Here is a 16,511-nt window from a genome sequence, read left to right on the forward strand (position 1 = left end):
ACAAATCATAGAGGTCTTTAAAGTCAGTACAGCCATCAGTCTGTTGTTTACTTGCAGTGTTCCATTTACACTTACACAATCATGATTTCTGCTTCAAAGTGCCATTATCAAGTGTTTTAAGTGTTATAAATTGCCTAAGTACACCATCTTAAGCAGTTGTTTTAAGTGTTATAAATCGCCTAAGATGGCATACTTAGGCAATTTATAACACTTAAAACACTTGATAATGGCACTTTGAAGCAGAAATCATGATTATATAAGTGCAAATGTAACACTTCAAATAAACAACAGTCTAATGGCGGTACTGACTTTAAAGAAATATGTCTCTGGCCCTGCATTATGAAAAAATTATTAAATCATAGAGGGTGTTCCATTTAACTGATGACCACCTGCCCGGGGTATTGAAGGCCAGCCAGGAAGTCCCCCAGGACAGCACTATGCCTTTTTTGTACATTTTAGCCTGAAGGCTGTACAGAAATACGCACTTTCTCGGTCAATGTCATTCGAGCAGTGAAACAGGCATCATGAGTGCAACGGTGAAGTTTGCAAATGCAACAATGGCAAGAGCGAATTATTACGTTCCACAACGAGTATTTATTTACGATTCGTATGTGTGTACAGAGTTGGGCCATACTGTTCGGATCACTGGACTCATATTCGGGAGGACGACGGTTCAATCCCGCGTCTGGGCATCCTGATTTAGGTTTTCCGTTATTCCTCTAAATCGCTCCAGGCAAAGGCCGGGATGGTTCCTTTGAAAGGGCACCGCGGACTTCCTTCCCCATCCTTCCCTTACCCAATGAGACCGATGACCTCGCTGTTTGGTCTCCTCCCCCAGACAATCCGTATTGTTAGGAGATTTTTGAACAGAAGTTTCCAGGTGGTCCAGTTCCGAGTCGTGATGCAGTTCACCAATTAGTGGATAAATTTCGTGTAACGACGACGTACAGTGCTCACAGAAGCTCGTCTCGATGATACTGCATACCGCCTGCAAAATTCCCTTAAAAAGTCTCTTGGACATTTTTGGCAGCAACGCAAAGAAGTGCTAAGCTGCTAGGGCTAAGGCCCTATATAGTATCAGTAGTAAAAGAACTTCGACCTGATTATCCTGTGCACAGGGTTAAGTTTTGTGAATGGGTTTTAAAAGAATTGCATGATGGTAAAATGGATCCTTATGTCAGTCTGTTTTCAGACGTGACGTGGCTCCATTTAAATGGGTGTGTCAATTCGCAAAACTATCGAAATTGGAGTGCAGATGGACCTGCTGTGCTTCATGAGGATTCCCTTTATGATCAGAAAATAGGGGTGTGGTGTGCAGTTAGTGGTGACAGAATAATGTGACTAATTTTTTTAATGACGTCCTTACAGGTGCAAAAAATTTTGTGACTGTTTTTTATGAATTGAGTGAAAGAGGACGCATTTTTCAACAGGATTCGGCAAGGACTCATAATACCAATGTTTCTTGGCACGCTGTTCGATGAAAGAGTGATTAGCAACAATATCTGGCCTGCTAAAAGTCCTGATTTAACTCTGTGCTATTTTTTATTTGTAGGGTGCACTGAAGGACAAAGTGTACACAACAAATCCCCACACGATAGAGGAACCTGTGAATAAAATAATTCAATATTTGAGAGAGAATTAGATCATGTGATTAACAATTTCTTGAGTAGATGTCACAAATCCGTTGAATGTAATGGCGGGCAGTTCCAGCATCTCTTTGCATGACATAGGTGAGTACAGAATTTATTTGTTTGTATTTTAAATGTAGCCATGTCGTACCGCAGAAGAAGATGGGCGACACGGCATCTGATAGCTGGACATCTACTGCTCCACACAGGCGGTCATAAGATAAATGGAACACCCTAAACATAAAGCTGGAGGCAAACTCATCATATTTTTCTTACAATTGTGCAACATGTGCACCTTCAGTTACATGGCAGAACATGCAACCTAAAATCCAATACTTCCGTCACTTTGATTGACATGTGTAGAGGAAAAGGGAAGAAATAGCCTGTTCAATTCTGTGCCTCAACTCCGGCAAATCATTAGGTAGTGGCGACACATATACACGACCTTTTAAGGACCCCCAAAGGAAAAAATCGCATCGCTTGAAGTCAGACCAACGTTGAGGCAAGCGGAAAAGGGACCTATCTTATTGACCATTACAACCAATGCAACAGTCTGGGACTTCGACTTTCAACCTCTCTCGTACAAAGATATAATACTTTGGGGCTACGCACAGCCTTTAAACTTCATAACAAACAGAAGTAAAATGAATCACAAAACAGCTGTAATTTACAATTTCTTTGTCACAAATGGTTATGCTGCATTAGAACAGCAGTTCATATCTCTACAAACTGGATTTTCATTTCATCTACTTTGTGATTCTACTTATTTTTACATGCATTACTTTTTCATCATTATATTTACCTTTCCTTGAATGAGCAATTCAAATGATTTTTATCTTTTACTTTTGTATTATTCTATCTTTGGATACATTCTTTCACTGTTAGAGTACTTACCAATCTACATATTCAAAAATCTCTCTGCATTTACCTTATGTCATGGTCTTACCATCGATCACTAGCACCTCCCATGGTACATCATTTTTCCATTTTAGTACACACCTGACTGCCTTCCGAGTTGCACCCTTGCAACCACTAAACGGTATGCATAGATTCCTGTTATATCTTTCTTCAACTTATCTTAGTACTTTGTTATATCATTATCTTAATTTTCTGCCATGGTTAGGTGTCCTTTCATTTGAGATAGTCAGCCTGACAAAAATGACAATAACTGTGTCAGTATGTTGTCATTTTAATATTGTGTCCTCCATTTCATAAATTCTGTATGGTTGTGCTTATCCGTTTGTTGCTTAATCAACTTCATTGTCTTAACATTTATTCATAATGGTGTGTGGATGAGTGAATAATTTTAATATATCCTGATTTATGTCTTTTGGTCTCACTCATGTGCTTACATACTTTTTTTTCTCATAGTGCGCCGCCACACTATTGCACCAACATCCTGTTTTATCTATTTTGATGACTTCCCTTCTTCAGGGATTTCACTATGGACTTAGGGATGCATGCTCATGCACTAATGTGACACTGTTGTAAGTACATCTTAGTTCTGATTTTTTCTAACCGTTTAAATACATTACGTGGTATCTATGGAACAGTAAAAAAAATTTCTTAAAAAATTGTTGAAAAAAATTAAAATTTTAACATTATTTAAAAATAATTCTTATTGTATTTCGAGCATATGTGTTAATGGGATTCTTTCCTTCTAATGTAGTTCGCTTGAGGACGCTGCCCTAATTCAGTGAATCCTGTTGTGACAAAGAAATCAGTAATTACAGCTGTCTTTCCGTTCATTTTACTTACATTCATTAATCATACAAAGAGATGCCAACGGCGAGAGGCTCCATCTTGTTGCCAAATAAAGTTTTCAGGTTGACCTTGTGACTTGGGAAAGAGCCATTCTTGCAACATATCCAGGTAAGTCACCCTTGTTGTGGTAGCTTCAGCAAAAATAGTAATGATAATACTAATACTAATAATAATACTAATAATAATAATAATGATAATTGGCCCTTGACTTCAGGACACAGTGAGGAAAATTTTTAACTTTTGGGAACCTCTTTGATGTTGCACAATTTCATGAGGATGTTCTGATTCTCAGATATGAACATTATGGATACTGACCTTCGCAATGCCTCTTCACTGAACAACAAACAATCAAGGAAGTCAGTTCCCCACTGTAAAGCTTCCCTTGAAAAGTTATCAGATACACCATAGTCATCTGGCTTTAAAGCATGTACTAACTGTAACCAAGACACATGTGTAAATGTTTACTTAAAACCTTCTGCTCTGTCGTCTTTGGCACCTGAAGTTCAGGAACTGCTTTCCAGAGAGACTTCTTATGACTACGAAGACAAAATGCTCTGACTTAGTCAGCATCCTCTTCAGACACTTTTGGTCATACCGTGCTTTTCACTTAACATGTACATCCCGCCGTTTCGAATTGGCCATTCCTTCGGCGAATGTTTTTGCCAAATAGAGGATCACAATTAAACTGTAATCGAAAAGCGTGTTGAGCTGAAATGACAAATTCACTCTCAGCAAAAGGCAGTACACAAAATACTTTGCCCTCAGGAATCGCCATTTGCTTATGTAGTACTGCAAGTGGGAAGATGACAAAGCTGTAGTTGCACATGCATTTACCTAAAACTGTTTGAGCTACTCTTTCATTGTGACCTTGAACTAAGGCTCTACAATGCTCAAGGTTAATACCACTAAAATTTATAACTGGGACATTCTTTAATGGACACCCTGAATTGCAATGTTTACAGGTATATATGTTTTGTAGACAGTTTAATAGTCGTCTGTTTGAAATACAAATAGAAACAGAACATAACCAGTCACTAAACTTGAAGTTTTTATTTACAGTGCATTTCATTGGTGTTTCTCCATTATCTGGGGCATTTTTTTCATTCACTCATTCAATTACTCATCATTTTCTGTACATCATATCAAAAAGGAGAAACTTCAGGAATTTGAATGAGTCAAGGTATACATTAACAAAAGACAAGAAAATCATAGAAATATAATCTTTGTACTACATTAACAATAAAATACCACTATAGTGCTTACTGCTATTCATGGTTATGCCTCTAAACGTAATTCAGTACATTAGAAAGAAAGTTGGTAACTTGAAAAAAAGAGTTGCCACCTTCTCACAAGATGCAGCAACAATTCGTATCCTATCAATAGCTCAACATTCATTTGATTACAATGGTAGTTTTCAAGAAAACTTTGTTTGTAAATACTATTGCTCACTGTTCATTCCTACCTGCCATGCACGTTCACAACAAACACTGTTATTTGTCAAGTAGATGAGAGAAATTTTCAGTCCCTGAATACATGTATTCATATAATTTGTAGAAAGAATGGTTAATGAGGTTTGTTTCTAACTTTCTTTTGAACTGGTTGGGATTCCAAATTTCTTGCTTTATGTTGAATGGGAGCTTGTTGAATATCTTCCCAACAGAGCATGCAACTTCATTCTAAATCTTAGACAAGGTGACAAAGTCTACATGAAAATTATTTTTGTATCTTATATTCTGACTGTAAATCATGAATCAGCTGAAACTAATAGATATTATCAGCAACGAAAACCATTAAGGATTAGGCCTAAATGTATTGGGAATAGAGTGTAAGAATTCAAAGATCCTTTAAATGGCCTCTGCAAGATGTACAGTTATCAACTCAGCAAACATTACAATTTTTGCACTACTTTTTTAGAGAGATTGGAAAATCATTTATGCAGATTGCAAACAAGGATAGGCTCGGCGCAAATCCTTGTGGTAAACATAATATCGCTCACATTTAGCTTGGGTGCACTGCTCCCAGAAGACATGTAATGTTGAAATGTCTCCAGTGCTGAGCATCTTTGTTGCATAATCACCTCGAGAGCTTTGTATCTGAGGCTGATATGTGGTGCATTGTGTTTTTATTCATATTTTGTATTGAAACCAGTTTTTAACTGCAATTCATGACTTTTTCTGTATAGGCAGGTTCAAATAAAATTTTTTCAACCAAAAACTGGATTTTATTGAAGAATTATTTGGAAATAAAAATAAACTTTTAATAGGCTTGGATATATATATATATATGATAAGTGAATGCATATGTGAGGTGCGTTGTTGTGGTATTCAGTCCAGAGACTGGCTTGATGCAGCTCTCCATGCTACTGTATCCTGTGCAAGCTTCTTCGTCTCTGATTAACTGCTGCACCCTACATCCTTCTGAATCTTCTTAGTGTATTCATCTCTTAGATTCCCTCTACGATTTTTACCCTCCACACTTCCTTCCAATACTAAATTGGTGATCCCTTGCCGTCTCGGAATGTGTCCTATTAACTGATGTCTTCTTACAGTCAAGTTATGCCACAAATTCCTTTTCTCCCCACTTCTGTTCAGTACCTCCTCGTTAGTTACGTGACTACCCCTTTCATCTTCATCATTCTTCTGTAGCACCACATTTTGGAAGCTCCTATTCTCTTCTTGTCTAAACTATTTATTGCCCTATTTCGCTTCCATACATGGCTACAATCCAAATAAAAACTCTGAGGAAAAGCTTCCTAACATTTAAATCTATACTCGATGCTAGCATATTTCTCTTCTTCAGAAGAGCCATTCTGCATTTTATATCCCTTCCACTTCAACCATAATCAGTTATTTTACTCCCCAAATAGCAAAATACATCTACTTCTTTAAGAGTTTCATTTCCTAATCTAATTCTATCAGCATCACCTGATTTAATTCTACTACATTCGATTATATTGTTCTGGTTTTATTGATGTTCAACTTATATCCTTATTTCAAGACACTGTTCACTCTGTTCACTCCTCTTCCAAATCCTTTGCTGTCTCTGATAGGATTACAATGTCTTCAGCAAACCTTGAAGTCTTATTTCTTCTCCATTGATTTTAATACCTACTCCAAATTTTTCTTTGGTTTCCTTAGGTACTTGTTCAGTGCACAGATTGAATAATATGGGGGATAGGCTACAACACTGTCTCACTCCCTTCTGACCCGTTGCTTCCCTTTCATGCCAATCTTACAACTGCCATCTGGTTTCTATACAAATTGTAAATAGCCTTTTACTCCACTGCCATCATCAGAATTTGAAAGAGTATTCCAGTCAATATCGTCAAAAGCTTTTTCTAAGTGTACAAATGCTAGAAACGTAGCTTCGTCTTTTCTTAATGTATCTGGATAAGTCGTAGGGCCAGTATTGCTTCACGTGTCTCAACATTTCTATGGAATACAAACTTATCTCCCCTGAGTTCGGCTTCCACCAGTTTTTCAATTCTTCTCTAAAGAATTCACGTTAGTATTTTGCAGCTGTGACTTATTAAACTGATAGTTCGATGATTTTCACACCAGTCAACACCTGCTTTCTTTGAAACTGCAATTATTGCACTCTTCTTGAAGCCTGAGGGTATTTCGCCTATCTCATACATTTTGCTCACCAAATGGAAGAGTTTTGTCATTGCTAGATCTCCCAAGACTATCCATAGTTCCAATGGAATGTTTTCTATTCCTGGGGTCTTGTATCAACTCAGGTCTTTCAGTGCTCTGTCAAGTTCACATTTCCCATTTCATCTTCATCTACATCCTCTTCCATTTTCAAAATATCCTCCTCAAATACATCTTCCTTGTACAGACCCTCTGTATAGTCCTTCCACCATTCTGCTTTCCCTTATTTGCTTAGAACTGGGGGGTTTACGATCTGAGCTTCTTAATATTCATACAGGTGGTTCTCTTTTCTCCAACAGTCTCTTTAATTTTCCTATAGGTGGCACATGTCTTAACTCTAGTGATATATGCCTCTGAATCCTTACATTTGTCCTCTAGCCATTGCTGCTTATCCATTTTGCATTTCCTGTGGATCCAATTTTTGAAACGTTTGTATTACTTTCTGCCTGCTTCGTTTACTCAATTTTTATATTTTCTCTTTTCATCAATTAAACTCAATATCTCTTGTGTTACACAAGGATTTATACGAGCTCTGGTTTTTTTACATACTTGTTCCTCTGCTACTTTCACTATTTCATCTCTTACCCATTCTTCTTGTACTCTATTTCATGAGTTGTACATGAATTAAGAAATGGAAAAATGCAATACAGAAAGAAGAAACCTAATTATGGATCTTTTGACCTTTCCAGTGACCTACAGTTCCCATTAGCAACCATCCAAAGTAGCAATCCAGTATTTATTAAATTGTGACATAAATATTGTTGCCTGTCCAGGATAAGTCGCTGTACCTTGCAGACATATTATCAGGCGCCGACACTACTGTCTCAGCTGCCAACATTCAAGTGCTGATTATATTAGCAATGGCATGGCTGATGTTTGCCTCTAGGATTAGGCTACTCGTGTTGAGCATATGCACAGGGGTCTTTCCTTTTACCGTGCTTCACACCCTACTGACAGCTGACTGTTTGTGACATGACAATGGTAGAGTAAAGCAATTTGTAAAAGAAACCATCTAATAAGCACCAATTACAAGAAACTAATTGTGTATTCCGTTTAACAAACAAGCTTCAGATGCAGAATTGGGTTACCAAAGAAGTTATCGAATTTGTTCTAGAAGAAGAAAGCTAGGAACAAACTCAACTGAATGTTTTATTGTAAACACTACCATTTTAAAAGTTACCTTCTTTAGCTGATATGGTCGATTAATAAGTTTAGAATACCAGTAATATGACGATGTACTCTTTTGTTATATATCTTTATTTCACAAAGAGCTTGTTTCAAGCAAAGGGATGTAGTGTCTTTCCTTACAGCAGAAGGTGTGCGGGCAAAGAAAAATCATCAAAGAGTGGCACAAGTGTATGGAAAACACTGCACGTCCATTGCAATTCCAATGCGCAATGCGATCTTTGCAGCAATAGCTTCAATGATGAGGGCATTAACTAGCTGGACAATCTTGTTGGTAGTGTAGTGTGGCGTTCCAGATCGTACATCATCCGCCAAAAACATCTGTCTTTCTTTATGTCGCTTGTGCCATGGTGTGACCCTCAGAATGGACAATGCAGTGCCCTCTGTCCACTTCTGCTGTCCTTCAATGAATTTCACACCGCCACACTCCTTCCGCTGTCAGGAAATGCACAACATCTCTTTGCTCTTCTTCTCAAACCACCTCCATTTTTCTGTTTTCAGCATGACTCAGTGGAATGGAAAATTGATGCACAGATGTATTCACTCTGTCATCACATATGTGGGTGTGTGTGCACTCGTGTGTCTTGAGTGGCAAGTTTTTGATCTCAGTGCTCTTACCTTCTTCCATAGACATTCCAACCCCTTCAGTGGTTTTCATTTTACAGCCTCTGCCTCCCTTGATACTATACTCCATTAGCCATACACCTTACAGTAGCTCGTGGCATTGAGCTCCATGTGTGGGTGAAACGGCACAGTGTTTAGGAATGGTCCTCCTGTACGACTGACCTGGCGAGCTGTGGGACCCTGGGCAGCAGGAGGGGGAAGCTCTGTGAGTCAGTGGCATGCCAGTGCAGCACATTCAGCTTGGAGGCAGCCATTGCATCCATCGTAGCCATCATGGTCTCCACTGGCAGGAAGTTGCGCGCCGTGTCCAGCAGAAGACCACGGTGAGTGTACATTGGGCCGTCCGCTATTCTCGCCTCGGCCACCAGCAGAGCTGCACCACCCTCACCGCAGCAGCCCACCAGTTGCCGCAGTGATGTGAGGCCATGCAGTGCACCCCACACTGTCTGTGCCGACACTGTCACCCGCACCTCGTTACCTGCATCACATATTGCACCTGTAATATTTCTAAATACCTTGGACATAAAGTACTCAAGAAAAATCGCTATGCATACAAAAACTAGGTTTCTGCAGGAGGTATCTGGTTGACACATTCCTCATCAATAGTATATGTGTGCTGATTCTGCACCAAAGAGCATATTTTTTTAAAATTCAATGATTTAAACCAAGATTTTAATTTTGCTGTATCCCCTGATCAAAAATTTATCTGTACCTCCAAACGAAATTTAATCAAAAAATAAATTATTCATTTAATATTTAATATTATAAAAACTAAATTTTAAAATTATAAAAATTCTAAAATTTATTCAAATTCAATAATATGAACAGATTTATCTTTATTTTGTTTTTGTGTCCATTAATAAAATGCAATCCTTGGCATCTGAAAAGACTTCAGTATAACTGTCTGGAAGAGTAACTTTATATTTATCACCTAAAAGCAATAAAACTTTTTTCCCATATTTAACTGATAAAATTTCAGCTTTTGAATTATTGTATGGTTTACCTTTTTCAACTCTGATAATTTAGTGAAATCTCTTGCACAACCATTACTATAACTGTTAAGGTCACTTTCCAGATTTTCAGGACTATAAATTTGCTCCTTTCGTTGTGCTTTCATTTATATAGAAAAAATAATTTTTAAAAAATTAAAATGTTTATGAAAAGTTATTTTTGAAAAACTTAATTTTTTCAGGTTATATCTTCTCTACTTTTTCGAAAATATTTCAGAAGAAAATATAAACATGAAGTAAAACTTCTATAACTCTTTCTAATTTTTTATTCATATATGTTTTTAAGATTTTCAGATAAAATTATGTGTTGTGAATCTTCAGTTAAATTGTTTTTACCATACATAATTATGCTTGCAACTGTATCATTGGGTGTATTTTCATTAAAAATTCACATAACTTCACTGTTCTATTTTGAGTAGTTAAAACATTAATTCTTCTAGTCATATATACAACATAGATAGGATAATTTTGAAAAAAATGGAATGGACTCACATTTATATCGTTACTTAATTGCGTTACTCTATTAAAAACTCTAAGACCATCCTAAGCTTTTAAAAAGTTATTCAGTGGGTCAAGATTGCATAATTCTTGAGGAAAAGCTTCATTTCTTCCATTTTACATAGATATTTTGTAATTTAACATGATACAATGAAGAAGAATCATTTAACTAATTATTTTACCGATTATCTTGGAAAATAATGAAACTAAAGTAAGACACATCAAGTTCAGAAGAATTATAACAATTAGTGAAACTTATTTAAAATTTCTTTTTCCATTCAATTCAGCAAATTCAATTGTTTGTTGTTCAAAGAAAGAAATTGGAATTTTTGGATTTCTCAGTTTTTCTTATTCTAGTTCAAGCGAATATTTTGGATCATATTTAACAACTGGAACATGAATTTCCATACATTTTACAATAATATCACCCTCTTTTGAAAGCATACTATCATCATACTAGGAGACCATAAAAGAATAGAATATACTTGATATTCTCTTAACCTCCAAGTAAAAATTACTGTTCTGTTTCCCTCCAAAATTTTTTCTTTAAAGTCATTATGAAACCCACCAAGTAATTCTAATGGATGAAGTACTTAATTTTGCTTGTTTCTAATTTTACCATTTTAAGAATATGTCCTTCCATAGGCAACTCATATGATAGAGATGAAGTTAAGTGAACAAGAGTTGATGAATAAATAAATGGATGCTCTATTCTAGACATAATATTGTTTCCTTTTTTAATTGGAATAACATCAAAAAATTTTAATACATAATTATTAATTAGTTACTATTCAATTTACCATCATATACTGTAAAATCTGTTCCAACTGTGTGAATTTCATCGAATGTGATATAAAACTGTGAACAATTTGGATGAGTCCAACCATCACAAATATTAATATAATTGCTGTTTCCTTGTTAGGAAGATTTAAATTATTTTTTCTCATTAGCTGGAAATGAGTATAATTGATAACAGTAATATGCCTCTTTTTGGCTTCATTTAATTAATTAATAAGAGTAAGGGTATGTTATTCACCAACCTTTCAGGTCGAAACTGACTGCAATATTTCGCTTCTTATTCCATTTAAGGTTGATTGATTATATATATATAGCTCCTTGTAGAGCTCCTTGATTTCATTCATGATATAGCCCCCCTAATAGGACTAGAATGAAGAATGTTGTTGATGCTGTTCAGTTTGATGTCTGATGTTTTTAAAATAATTACGATTGGTAGAATTTGTGCAATTTCTACATCAAAGATTAGGAAGATTACAGCAATTAAGAAGAATCAGAGGGAGAATGGTATACATGCTGATCTTTTTGGATCGAACCCACATTCAAATGGTGATCTTTTTTCACGGTCATTAATTAATTTTTTTGATAGTGCTGTTGCAAGGATTATAACGATTATTGGGATAATAAATCTAATAAAAACTATTGTAGATAGGACTAGGATTGTTTATCTTGATTTATATCAACATTTCTGATTGGAAGTCAAATGTACTATTTAGTCTAGAAAAACAATTGTCAACCTCATCAACAAATTGAGATATATAGTATTAATCATACTACATCTATGAAGTGTCAATATCATGCTGCTGCTTCAAATGCAAAATGGTGTCTTGGTGAGAACTGGTTTATTGAGTGTCAAATTAGGCATGTCGTTAAGAAGATTGTTCAAATAATTACACGGAGTCCATGGAAGCCTGTTGCAACAAATTATGTTGATCCATATACAGTGTCTGCGATAATGAAAGGTTGATTCTCAATATTCATATGCTTGAAGTATTGTGCAATATAGTCCTAACAGTACTGTGAAGAATAGGTCTTGTAGTGCTTGAGTGTGATTAGATTCTATAAGACTGTGGGTTGCTCATGTTACAGTTACTCCTGAGGCTAAAAGAATAGCTGTATTAAGTAATGGCACTTGTATAGGATTAAAAGGTTGAATTCCTATTAGGGGTCATAATACCCCTAGTTCAATTGTTGGTGCTAGTCTTCTGCTAAAGAAGCCTCAGAAGAATGATACAAAGAATAGGACTTCTGATGCAATAAATAGAATTATTCCTCATCGTAATCCAATTAATACGCATCCTGTGTGTAATCCTGGATATGTTCCTTCCTGTACTACATCTCATCATCATTGAATTATAGTTAATAAGGTAATTCCAAATCTAGTTATGAGTAGGTTAATGTTAAATAAGTGAAATCATTTTGCTAATCCAGATACTATGATTATTGCTCCAATTACTCCTGTTAATGGTCAAGGTCTATAGTCTACTAAGTTGAATGTGTTGTTTGAGTGAGTTGTTAACATAAGTTTAGTATACTTATCTAGAATATAGAGTTCTTAAAAATCAGAAAACATAATCTTATTAGGAGTATTTGAGCAATAATTAATAATGAGATTACATCTATTGCTGTAGATGGTCCTGTATCTCCTAATGAGGTTAATAATAGCGATTATATTTGCTGCTAGTTGTATTGCTAATGTACCCAGTCAGATAACATTTCTAATTGTTTCAATTAATAATATAAATGACATTAGTGCAGGTGGTGTTCCTTGGGGTACATGATGTGTAAATATGTGATTAGTATGATTGATTCATCCAAATAATATAAATCTTAATCATATGGGTAGAGCGACTGCAAATGTTAAGGAAATAGCCCTATGCAATTATTGAATAATATTATAATGAAAATTGGGATAAAGATGAATGTTGTTCCATTAAATGATTTTGGTCCTAATAATGTTTTAAATTCGTTGTGTAGGTTTATGTTTCATTTATTCCAGATAATGTTAATTCATGATGGTGTAATTCAAAATATTGAGGGGATTAATAATAATCCTAGGAATATTCTAGTTCAATTTAATGATAAGTTGAAGATATTAGTTGATGGATCAAATGTTGAAAATAAGTTTGTTATCATTTTCAATTCAGATTTTTTATCTCAATTGTTCTTTTTTCTGCTCTTTTAATAAGATTAGGTTTAAATGAGAAAAAGTTTATTTGTTTGAATAGAATTAAAGATGCTGAAAATATAATGAATAGAGGGAATCATATGAGAGGAGATATTTGAGGTATTTGGATTTTAAGTACCCCATCAGAAGTAGTCATTAATTTACTATTATTTGGTTTAAGACACCATTAGTTATTTTCAGTCATCTGCTGTTCAAAAAAATGTTCAAATGTGTGTGGAATCTTATGGACTTAACTGCTAAAGTCATCAGTCCCTAAGTGTACACTCTACTTAACGTAAATTATCCTAAGGAGAAACACACACACCCATGCCCAAGAGAGGACTCGAACCTCCGCCGGAACCAGCCGCACAGTCCATGACTACAGCTCCTTAGTCCGCTCGGCTAATCCCATGTGGCGAGTACAACTATAATTGTTATAATGGTTGTTATGTTGTTTTCTATGAGTGATTGTATAACAACTCATTTTGGCAGGAATCCAAGGCATGGTGGTAAACCACTTAGAGATAGTGGAGACAGAAATATTATGAATTTCATTTCAGCATTTATGTTTCTGGCTGAATAAATTTGATTATAAATATAGAATTTATTTGCTTAAATAATAAAACTATAATTAGTCTTAGTTAGGAATAAATAATAAATTATAGTTCTCAAATGTTTTCTCTAACAGTTAAAGATCTAATTATTCACCCTAAATGTTTAATTGAGGAATATGCAAGAAGTTGCCATAAAGGTGTTTGATTTAAACCTCCTATCGCCCCAATAATAATTCTTAAAATGATAATGGTTCAAATAAACGTTCTTAGTTGAATACAGTACGATAGAACTATTACTGAGCAATTTTTTGTCATGATATTAATGTTAAGCAATTATTTCAGTTTGAAGCATCTAAGACTTCTGGAAAATGCAGCCCAATCTTTAATAGTAAACTCCATCTGATTATTACTGAATTAATAAATTCTCTTTCTCATGTTATTGGGTACTTTATCTGCATCAGCAGAATTGAAGATAATAGTACTGTCTATGCAATTGCTTGGAAAATAAAATACTTAATTGATGATTAATTTATCATTATGTTTTTATTTCTTATTAGAGTTGTAGTAAATGAAACTAAGTTGATCTCAAGACCTATTCAAATCCTTAATCAGGAATTTACTGAAATGGACAGGATCGTTCCTATCATTAACACTGATAGGAAGAGAGGTTTTGTAGAGTTGTTGGTCATTAAAAAGGAGAGGATTGATACCTCTATAAATGGGGTAAGAACCCATTAACTTGATTAGCTTACCTTTTTACATTAAGGTGTTTGATGCGCATTATTTTTTGATACTAAAAGGTAGTTTAATTCTATCTTACATTATTTATTTAATGAAGTAATTGTATTTACTTAATTTACCCTATACGGTAACCCTTTAATCAGGCACTTCATTTGTTTGTATTTAATATATAAATCACAACTTTTTAAAAAAAATAAGAATGGGTGTAGTCTCGTTTTTTTTTAATTAATTTGTTGTGATTTGAGAATATATTTCATTATATATATATATATATATATATATATATATATATATATATATATATATATATATATATATATATATATATATATATATATATATATATAATATAAAAATTTATATTAAAATATTACATAAAATTAAATATATATACCTATAAGTTTATTTACTAATATTAAACTATTACTTTTATTCTTATATTTACTAAGAATTACAGCTACTCATGGTTTTAGCTAAAAATGAATTATTGTATATTATATTATATAATAATATGTAAATAAATATTAATATTATTATAACTATATTTATTTAATATAAACTATTATATAATAAAAACTCTTATTTTAATAATTAACTAATTTATTATCAATTAAGTTATTCCACTATTTAATGTTTAAGTTAACTTAATGTAAAGTTATTTTTATATTAGTAACATATTACATTAAATTACATTTCTATATTAAATATATTCATTATATTATTTAATATTTATTTATTACTAGTGAAAATAAAGAGTAAATAGGAAGAATATAATATAATTCATTTACTGATGTACAGGTTCCATATTTTTTATTTATATATAATAGAGAAGTTGTTGTGGACATAAAAGAAGATTAGGGAACTTTTTTTGTTATTATTTGATCTTTTTTTAAGGAAAAAATTATTAATTCATTTTTAAAAATACAATCACACAAGCACCAATTAAATTATCATTATCATCAGTTATAGTTATTTCTAAATTCTGAGTAGTATCATAAATTGGAATAGTCATAGAATAATTTGGTTCATAAATTGTTGGTCCTCCAAATTCAACATTTGATTTAAATGAAGAAGTTTCTGTTGAAAACTTTCAACCAGCTAGATTAAAAATTATATTTATTAATTCAAATGAAGTAATTTTAGGAGCATTTTTATCAATTGTTTTTCTTTAGTATCAATAATGTGACTGTTATATCACAAACTTGACCAATCTATCTACTCCATAAATAATGTAACATCACTTTCCAAAATAACTCTATTTAAAATTGTATCTTCTTTAACGCCTATAATAGCTTTTTTCGATTGATAAATTTTCCTCAATTATTCAAACTATACTGACCAACAGGAATTTCTATCATATATTTGTTAGTATACAATTTATTATTTTTGATGTATTATTATTTGGAGTCTAAAATGTTGAATAAAGGTCAACTAGTGAAAGTTTCTCTTATTGCAATACTTCATCTTTTTTTAAGAACAGATGAAGATCACTCAATTGAAATAATCTACTGATTTATATTAAAAAATTTATCTAAAAAAATGGCGATTGGAAACCAAAAATTAGAATTCTTGAGAAGAAATCTAAAAGTAAACATGGTAAGCTTTTACCAAATTCTATTCAATGTTCTGTAATAGGAGCAAGTAGTTGTGGGAAATGTATATCAATGGTTCATAATTCTAATCTAGTTCCAGGATGGTTGAACTGGAAAAATTTTGTCATTTGTATGTTTATTCAAAAGTTTAGAACAACCAAAATATCAAGAATTTAGAAAAAGATGTGAAGAAGATGAAGATATAATTAATGGAAAATTGCTATTTTTATTGAGAATAGTGACTAAATTACTCCATGAGAAGAATATGAACATAATTCAGTTGTAATTTTTGATGACTTC

At 33.6% G+C, this 16,511-nt stretch overlaps 1 protein-coding gene across 1 annotated transcript in view; it reads right to left on the reverse strand.

The window, feature by feature from the left end:
- LOC126175127 (chitooligosaccharidolytic beta-N-acetylglucosaminidase-like) overlaps positions 1 to 16,511 on the reverse strand; it is a 336,523-nt gene that overhangs the window by 51,828 nt on the left and 268,184 nt on the right. Inside the window, exon 5 of the mRNA XM_049921680.1 lies at positions 9,017 to 9,332. Coding sequence (XP_049777637.1) covers positions 9,017 to 9,332 — 316 coding nt within the window. The remainder of the gene's footprint in view (positions 1 to 9,016; positions 9,333 to 16,511) is intronic.

This window comes from Schistocerca cancellata, chromosome 3 (assembly GCF_023864275.1).
Source record: "Schistocerca cancellata isolate TAMUIC-IGC-003103 chromosome 3, iqSchCanc2.1, whole genome shotgun sequence".
Classification (NCBI taxonomy): Eukaryota; Metazoa; Arthropoda; class Insecta; order Orthoptera; family Acrididae; genus Schistocerca; species Schistocerca cancellata.